At 41.6% G+C, this 9,622-nt stretch overlaps 1 protein-coding gene across 1 annotated transcript; it reads left to right on the forward strand.

Annotated features, from left to right (window-relative positions):
* Positions 1 to 1,319: 1,319 nt before the first annotated feature.
* On the forward strand, positions 1,320 to 9,313 carry LOC125167580 (thymosin beta-4-like). Its single transcript, XM_047861897.1, has 2 exons — positions 1,320 to 1,346; positions 8,727 to 9,313. The coding sequence occupies exons 1-2, from the start codon at positions 1,335 to 1,337 to the stop codon at positions 8,946 to 8,948; spliced, it is 234 nt and encodes a 77-aa protein (XP_047717853.1). The 5' UTR covers positions 1,320 to 1,334; the 3' UTR covers positions 8,949 to 9,313.
* The last annotated feature ends 309 nt before the right edge of the window (positions 9,314 to 9,622 follow it).

The raw sequence follows: 9,622 nt of genomic DNA on the forward strand, positions 1-9,622 counted from the left end.
TTAAGCCAAGAGGGTGGGTCTTCTACAAGGTCCTGCCAAGTGATAATGTAAGGGAGCTGATCAAGATGGCCCGTCTTAGGCTGAGAGATGATACTCCTGACTCAGTGGATGGTAGGGAGGTCGAAGGTCCCCTCTGGTGGCCATCCGACATTGAAAGTTGGCCACTCGCTAGAACAAAAAAACTGCAACCGACCCTTTCGGACTTCCACACTGAGGTTGTTAGCTCTTCTCCTCATCCTTAAAGTGATCAATCATAATACTTAGAGGAGTAGTCCGAGTCTGTCCCATAACGTCCGTCCAGTAAGTCCACAGAGCAAAACAGAGAAACACAAAAACAGACAAACAGAGGGCCCCTAGAAAGTCTTCCAACTCCATGGAAGCAAAACTGAAAGCTACTTTTGAGGGGATTCCACGTCCCTCCAAAACTGATGAGGGGATTCCACGTCCCTCCAAAGACGATGGCCTCACGCCGACCAGCGGGAGCGACCCGCCTCGTCTCAGACCTTTGAGGGGATTCCACGTCCTTCCAGAAGGGAGAATCGGAACGTCTTCCAAAACTCCCGGCCCGTGTTCCTCCAGTGCGTCCACTTAGACCGCGTCGGGCACTACCAGAATTCCAGAAATGAGTTCACACAGAAAAGACAGAACAAACAGACACTAACCGTGGCCAGTCAGGCTCTCTGGGTCGGGGGTCCCTTGGGGGTCTTGGGGATCCCGGGTCGAGCCCCCAAATGTTATGCCCAGAATTCGTGATCCCCAAAGACCACTAGAGAGCCGAGTCCGATGCAAAAGCAAAGAGCCTTTATTCGAGCTAGCTCGAGCTCAATCCCCTACCTGCACCGACGCAGTGGTGAGATACCAGGGAAAGAGGGCGAGTTTCAAAAGCACAAAGGTTTTATAGGGGTCTAGGGGCAGCCGATTGGCTGGGGAAGTGGCGTGTTTTGATCAGGAAGCTTGAATGGGTGAGCGGGAGGTCACTCAAAGGGAGGAGGCGTGGTCTAGGTGAAGGACACAGAACAAGATGGAGTCGGCTGGCGTAGGCCCGCCCTTTCAGGGGGACACCGATAAAATATTGTTAAGATAGGCATGTCTTTTAAATTATAAAACTTTATTCTACTAAGGTTGAGATTAATGGAATTTTAAAAGTACACTGGTATAAGGTTGAAATTCTGCTTTTCTCTCTGTTAAAAAAGACAGTTTTCTTGGACTGTTCTGCTCTTGATAAGACAAGGTAAACAAAGGTTTTTTTTTTTCTTTCTCTTTTGTCTGCTGGAAAACCAAAACTTTAGATTTTATCTTTATCAGGTCTGTGAATGCTTAGTTAAAACTTCTCCATGTTAAAGGAGGTAAGTATCTCTAACAACTATATAATGTTATACATTTGCCTTTAGGGTCTTTCATTGCCACCTTGGTTGAATAAATAAAGTTTTAAGATTTGTGATGATCTGTATTCCTATTTAGGATGTGCTTTATAATAACTTCCTAAGGTTTTAACAAATTTCCCAGGATTTAAATAGTAAATGAAACATATCCGGTGTTTAAACTAATTTGGTTGTTGGATCTGTCTTTAAAGTTATCAGCATTAAATATAAAACTTTATTCTACTCAGGTTTATTAAAGGCCAGATAATCTCATGTTATCTCTGTTCCAGTCTGTTAACAAAAGGATGATTTAAAGTAGTGGTTAACTTTGTTTGCCTCATAGTTTTCATGGGTAATTGTTAAGATAGCTTTCAGCCTCTCTGATAACCTAAAACTTTAACTTTTTGCTTAAATGATAAATTGAATTAAGTTCTTCAGACATTTAGACCTCTTCCAAATTAAATGGAATGCTAAAACATTGCTTATTGGACATAGGCTTATGCTTCTAACTTCTTATGGCAACAAAAACTAACAATATTTAATTCCATGCTTTATGCTTAATGGAGTCATAAGTTTACCACCTAAACATTTTTCTGATGTAACAGATAATTCACAATTGGTTAAATGTAATTGAAAGTGATAAAAATAACAAAAGCAACTCTGTATGTAGGAAAGTAGGAGATATGAAAGAAAGGCATGGAGATATATTTTTGTTGAAAGTAAAAGAAAGTCATTTTGTCCTAAATGACACTGGTTATTTGGAGAGAAATGGCTTGGGACAAAATCAAAATTCAAAGAAAAGTTGTAGAAGTTTCATGAAGGAAAATCTTTAAAAAGGAATTCTGACTTTTCGGGGAAGATGGCGGCGTAGGAGGACTCTGGGCTCACCGCACATCCTGCTGATCACTTAGATTCCACCTACACCTGCCTAACTAACCCAGAAAACCTCCAGAAGACTAGCAGAACGGAGTATCGGGAGCCCAGCGCAGATGAGAGGCCCATGGAAGAGGGTAGGAAGGGCGGAGAGGTGGTGCGTGCTGCACCGACTGGAGGGAGGGAGCCGGGGTGGAGGGGCAGCCTGCCGGCCAAGCAGAGCCCCCGAGTCTGGCTTGCAAAAGCGGAGGGGACAGATGGAGTGTGTTCCGACAGCAAGCGCGACTTAGCATCTGGGAGGTCATAAGTGAACAGCTCTGCTCAGAAATCAGGGAGGCTGGAGGACGAAGGGAGGGAGAGTTGCTGAGCCCCGTGACGACAGAGCTCAGTTTGATGGGGAACAAAGGTGCTCGCCAGTGCCATCTCCCTCGCCCATTCCCCAGCCAAAATCCCAAAGGGAACCAGTTCCTGCCAGGGAACTTGCTCCCTCAGCGCAAATACCCAATGCTGTGCTTCTGCGGAGCCACCCCTCCAGCAGCAGGTCTGACTCCCTCCGGCTGCCACAGGGCCCCTCCTGAAGTGGATCACCTAAGGAGAAGCTAGCTAATCCTGCCCCTCCTGCCCCCGCACACCTTGCCTACCCACCCCAGCTAATACACCAGATCCCCAGCACCACAAGCCTGGCGGTGTGCAAGTAGCCCAGACGGGCCACTCCACCCCACAGTGAATCCCGCCCCTAGGAGAAGGGAAGAGAAGGCACACACCAGTCTGACTGTGGCCCCAGCGGTGGGCTGGGGGCAGACATCATGTCTGACTATGGCTCCGCTCACCAGCTCCAGTTATATACCACAGCACAGGGGAAGTGCCCTGCAGGTCCGCACCACCCCAGGGACTATCCAAAATGACCAAACAGAAGAATTCCCCTCAGAAGAATCTCCAGGAAATAAAAACAGCTAATGAACTGATCAAAAAGGATTTAAATAACATAACAGAAAGTGAATTTAGAATAATAGTCATAAAATTAATCGCTGGGCTTGAAAACAGTATAGAGGACAGCAGAGAATCTCTTGCTACAGAGATCAAGGGACTAAGGAGCAGTCACCAGGAGCTGAAAAACGCTTTAAACGAAATGCAAAACAAAATGGAAACCACGATGGCTCGGATTGAAGAGGGAGAGGAGAGAATAGGTGAACTAGAAGATAAAGTTATGGAAAAAGAGGAAGCTGAGAAAAAGAGAGATAAAAAAATCCAGGAGTATGAGGGGAAAATTAGAGAACAAAGTGATACACTAAAAAGAAATAATATATGCATAATAGGTATCCCAGAGGAGGAAAAGAGAGGGGAAGGTGCTGAAGGGATACTTGAAGAAATCATAGCTGAGAACTGCCCTGAACTGGGGAAGGAAAAAGGCATTGAAATCCAAGAGGCACAGAGAACTCCCTTCAGACGTAACTTGAATCGATCTTCTGCACGACATATCATAGTGAAACTGGCAAAATACAAGGATAAAGAGAAAATCCTGAAAGCAGCAAGGGATAAACATGCCCTAACATAAAGGGAGACCTATAAGACTGGTGACTGATCTCTCTTTTGAAACTTGGCAGGCCAGAAAGGATTGTCATGAGATCTTCAATGTGTTGAACAGAAAAAATATGCAGCTGAGAATCCTTTAACCAGCAAGTCTGTCATTTAGAATAGAAGGAGAGATAAAGGTCTTCCCAAACAAACAACAACTGAAGGAATTCGTCACCACTAAACCAGTCCTACAAGAGATCCTAAGGGGGATCCTGTGAGATAAAGTACCAGAGACGTCACTACAAGCATGAAACCTACAGACATCACAATGACTCTAAACCTGTATCTTTCTATAATAACACTGAATGTAAATGGATTAAATGTGCCAACCAAAAGATATAGGGTATCAGAATGGATAAAAAAAACAAGACCCATCTATTTGCTGTCTACAAGAGACTCATTTTAGGCCTAAGGACACCTTTAGACTGAGAGTGAGGGGATAGAGAACTATTTATCATGCGACTGGAAGCCAAAAGAAAGCTGGAGTAGCCATACTTACATCAGACAAACTAGACTTTAAATTATAGGCTGTAACAAGAGATGAAGAATGGCATTATATAATAATTACAGGGTCTATCCACCAGGAAGAGCTAACAATTATAAATGTCTATGCGCCGAATATGGGAGCCCCCAAATATATAAAACAATTACTCATAAACATAAGCAACCTTATTGATAAGAATGTGCTCATTGCAGGGGATTTTAACACTCCACTCACAGAAATGGATAGATCATCTAGACACACGGTCAATAAAGAAACAAGGGCCCTGAATGAGACATTGGATCAGATGGACTTGACAGATCTATTTAGAACTCTGCATCCCAAAGCAACAGAATATACTTTCTTCTCGAGTGCACATGGAACATTCTCCAAGATAGATCATATACTGGGTCACAAAACAGCCCTCCATAAGTTTACAAGAATTGAAATTATACCTTGCATACTTTCAGACCACAATGCTATGAAGCTTGAAATCAACCACAGGAAAAAGTCTGGAAACCTCCAAAAGCATGGAGGTTAAAGAACACCCTACTAACGAATGAGTGGGTCAACCAGGCAATTAGAGAAGAAATTTAAAAATATATGGAAACAAATGAAAATGAAAATACAACATTCCAAACACTTTGGGACGCAGCAAAGGCAGTCCTGAGAGGAAAATACATTGCAATCCAGGCCTATCTCAAGAAACAAGAAAAATCCCAAATACAAAATCGAACAGCACACCTAAAGGAACTAGAAGCAGAACAGCAAAGGCAGCCTAAACCCAGCAGAAGAAGAGAAATTATAAAGATCAGAGCAGAAATAAACAATATAGAATCTAAAAAAACTGTAGAGCAGATCAACGACACCAAGAGTTGGTTTTTTGAAAAAATAAACAAAATTGACAAACCGCTAGCCAGGCTTCTCAAAAAGAAAAGGGAGATGACCCAAATAGATAAAATCATAAATGAAATTGGAATTATTACAACCAATCCCTCAGAGATACAAACAATTATCAGGGAATACTATGAAAAATTATATGCCAACAAATTGGACAACCTGGAAGAAATGGACAAATTCCTGAACACCCACACTCACCAAAACTCAATCAGGAGGAAATAGAAAGCTTGAACAGACCCATAACCAGCGAAGAAATTGAATTGGTTATCAAAAATCTCCCAACAAATAAGAGTCCAGGACCAGATGGCTTCCCAGGGGAGTTCTACCAGACATTTAAAGCTGAGATAATACCTATCCTTCTCAAGCTAGTCCAAGAAATAGAAAGGGAAGGAAAACTTCCAGACTCATTCTATGAAGCCAGTATTACTTTGATTCCTAAACCAGACAGAGACCCAGTAAAAAAAGAGAACTACAAGCCAATATCCCTGATGAATATGGATGCAAAAATTCTCAATAAGATACTAGCAAATCGAATTCAATGGCATATAAAGAGAATTATTCACCATGATCAAGTGGGATTCATTCCTGGGATGCAGGGCTGGTTCAACATTTGCAAATCAATCAACGTGATACATCACATTAATAAAAGAAAAGAGAAGAACCATATGATCCTGTCAATCGATGCAGAAAAGGCCTGACAAAATCCAGCACCCTTTCTTAATAAAAACCCTTGAGAAAGTCGGGATAGAAGGAACATACTTAAACATCATCAAAGCCATTTATGAAAGGCCCACAGCTAACATCATCCTCCATGGGGAAAAACTGAGAGCTTTTTCCCTGAGATCAGGAACACGACAGGGATGCCCACTCTCACCGCTGTTGTTTAACATAGTGCTGGAAGTTCTAGCATCAGCAATCAGACAACAAAAGGAAATCAAAGGCATCAAAATTGGCAAAAATGAAGTCAAGCTTTCACTTTTTGCAGATGACATGATACTATACATGGAAAATCCGATAGATTCCACCAAAAGTCTGCTAGAACTGATACAGGAATTCAGCAAGTTGCAGGATACAAATCAATGTACAGAAATCAGTTGCATTCTTATACACTAACAATGAAGCAACAGAAAGACAAAGAAACTGATCCCATTCACAATTGCACCAAGAAGCATAAAATACCTAGGAATAAATCTAACCAAAGATGCAAAGGATCTGTATGCTGAAAACTATAGAAAGCTTATGAAGGAAATTGATGAAGATATAAAGAAATGGAAAAACATTCCCTGCTCATGGATTGGAAGAATAAATATTGTCAAAATGTCAATACTACCCAAAGCTATCTACACATTCAATGCAATCCCAATCAAAATTGCACCAGCATTCTTCTCGAAACTAGAACAAGCAATCCTAAAATTCATATGGAACCACAAAAGGCCCCGAATAGCCAAAGGAATTTTGAAGAAGAAGACCAAAGCAGGAGGCATCACAATCCCAGACTTTAGCCTCTCCTACAAAGCTGTAATCATCAAGACAGCATGGTATTGGCATGAAACAGACACATAGACCAATGGAATAGAATAGAATAGAAACCCCAGAAATAGACCCACAAACGCATGGCCAACTCATCTTTGACAAAGCAGAAAAGAACATCCAATGGAAAAAAAGACAGTCTCTTTAACAAATGGTGCTGGGAGAACTGGACAGCAACATGCAGAAGGTTGAAACTAGACCACTTTATCACACCATTCACAAAAATAAACTCAAAATGGATAAAGGACCTGAATGTGAGACAGGAAACCATCAAAACCCTAGAGGAGAAAGCAGGAAAAGACCTCTCTGACCTCAGCCGTAGCAATCTCTTACTCGACACATCCCCAAAGGCAAGGGAATTAAAAGCAAAAGTGAATTACTGGGACCTTATGAAGATAAAAAGCTTCTGCACAGCAAAGGAAACAACCAACAAAACTAAAAGGCAACCAACGGAATGGGAAAAGATATTTGCAAATGACCTATCAGACAAAGGGCTCGTATCCAAAATCTATAAAGAGCTCACCAAACTCCACACCCGAAAAACAAATAACCCAGTGAAGAAATGGGCAGAAAACATGAATACACACTTCTCTAAAGAAGATATCCGGATGGCCAACAGGCACATGAAAAGATGCTCAACGTTGTTCCTTATCAGGGAAATACAAATCAAAACCACACTCTGATATCACCTCACACCAGTCAGAGTGGCCAAAATGAATAAATCAGGAGACTATAGAATCTGGAGAGGATGTGGAGAAACGGGAACCCTCTTGCACTGTTGGTGGGAATGCAAATTGGTGCAGCCACTCTGGAAAACAGTGTGGAGGTCCTCAGAAAATTAACAATAGACCTACCCTATGACCCAGCAATAGCACTACTAGGAATTTACCCAAGGGATACAGGAGTACTGATGCCTAGGGGCACTTGTACCCCAATGTTTATAGCAGCACTCTCAACAATAGTCAAATTATGGATAGAGCCTAAATGTCCATCAACTGATGAATGGATAAAGAAATTGTGGTTTATATACACAATGGAGTACTACATGGCAATGAGAAAGAACGAAATATGGTCCTTTGTAGCAACGTGGATGGAACTGGAGAGTGTGATGCTAAGTGAAATAAGCCATACAGAGAAAGACAGATATCACATGTTTTCACTCTTATGTGGATCCTGAGAAACTTAACAGAAACCTATGGGGGAGGGGAACGAAAAAAAAAAGAGGTTAGAGTGGGAGAGAGCCAAAGCATAAGAGACTCTTAAAAACTGAGAACAAACTGAGGATTGATGGGGGGGGGGGGGGGAGGGAAGGGAGGGTGGGTGATGGGTATTGAGGAGGGCACCTTTTGGGATGAGCACTGGGTGTTGTATGGAAATCAATTTGAGAATAAATTTCAAATATTGAAAAAAAATGTTTGAAAATTTGAAAAAAGTGAATACACAGTAGTAGACTAAAATAAAATGATGGAAGTTAAATAGAATTTGAAAAAAAGTACATAAAAGCAAAAATATATAGTAAAAAACTTAAAAATATTTTTAATAGAAATTGAAGGTAAAAATGAAGATTTTCTCTTTCTGCTTTCAAGAGAAAGAAAAGAAATGAAAAAGATTAAAAAAAATAAAAAGGAATTTGTTTGAAAATTTGAAAAGGTGAATACTGTGGGAGGCAGAGCCCCGGTGCCAGGCTGAGACTGGGTTGAGCAACGGCTTCCTGTTGACTCAGCCAACCCGGTGGTTCCCCCTCCCATTCCCCCCACTTTCAAGGGCATATGAAAGCCTTGTCAAGGCTGAGAAAGTTAATTCCTGAAGCCTGTGTTCTGTGGGTGTTGGCAGTAATGTTACCTCCCCTTTTTCTACCCCGGGTCAAATAGAAACAAACATGGGAACTGTGTTTTGCTAGCAATCTATCAACAAGGTCTTGCTGTGACCTGTTTAGAAAGTTCACAAGGTACACAGAACTAAATGTTTTGGTTGGCAGCGATCATGTGAAACCTGTTTATTCTTAGAATGGTCTGACCCAGGCATTCGGCGGCGGCCGCTGCGCAGATCGGACTTCGCTCACTCGTGCACCTCGCTCCGTTTCCTCTGCAACCATGTCTGACAAACCTGATATGGCTGAGATTGAGAAATTCGAGAAGTCTAAATTGAAGAAGACAGAAACGCAAGAGAAAAATCCGCTGCCTTCAAAAGAAACGATTGAGCAGGAGAAGCAAGCAGGCGAATCGTAATGAGGCGTGCGCCGCCAATATGCACTGTACATTCCACAAGCATTGCCTTCTTATTTTACTTCTTTAGCTGTTTAACTTTGTAAGATGCAAAGAGGTTGGATCGAGTTTAAATGACTGTGCTGCCCCTTTTCACATCAAAGAATCGAGAACTACTGACTACGAATGCCAAGCCTTTCACCTCTGCCTGTCTGGCTGGCAGCAAAGGAAAAGAACTTGCTTTTGAAAGAAGATGGGTAGAGACGACCATTGCTGGTCCAAGGTGACCTGCAGGCTGTGAAATGTAGTTTAATCACAGTGCCAGTTTTTTCTTCACATGATTTTAATTATTGGAATGTACAATTTTTTAATATGCAAATAAAAAGTTTGAAATGTGAAAAAAAAAAAAAAGAATGGCCTGACCCATAAGAGTCTTGATATAAAAGATTGTGTACAGCAACAATAAAGCCATCACTTGGGCCATCAGCCCAGGGGACCCTCCTGTTCCCAAACTGTCTTCTCTTCTGTCTTTTTTTCTTACATTCCCCTACCCTCAGGACCCTGATCTCGGTGTTTGTTGCGCCGGTCACAACAAAAACACTGAAGTAGACTAAAATAAAACGATGGAAGTAAAATATAATATGAAAAAATTTACAAAAGGAAAAAATATAGTAATAAAAATGAAAGAAAATATTTTT

The sequence above is a fragment of the Prionailurus viverrinus genome, chromosome A1 (genome assembly GCF_022837055.1).
Source record: "Prionailurus viverrinus isolate Anna chromosome A1, UM_Priviv_1.0, whole genome shotgun sequence".
Taxonomy (NCBI): Eukaryota; Metazoa; Chordata; class Mammalia; order Carnivora; family Felidae; genus Prionailurus; species Prionailurus viverrinus.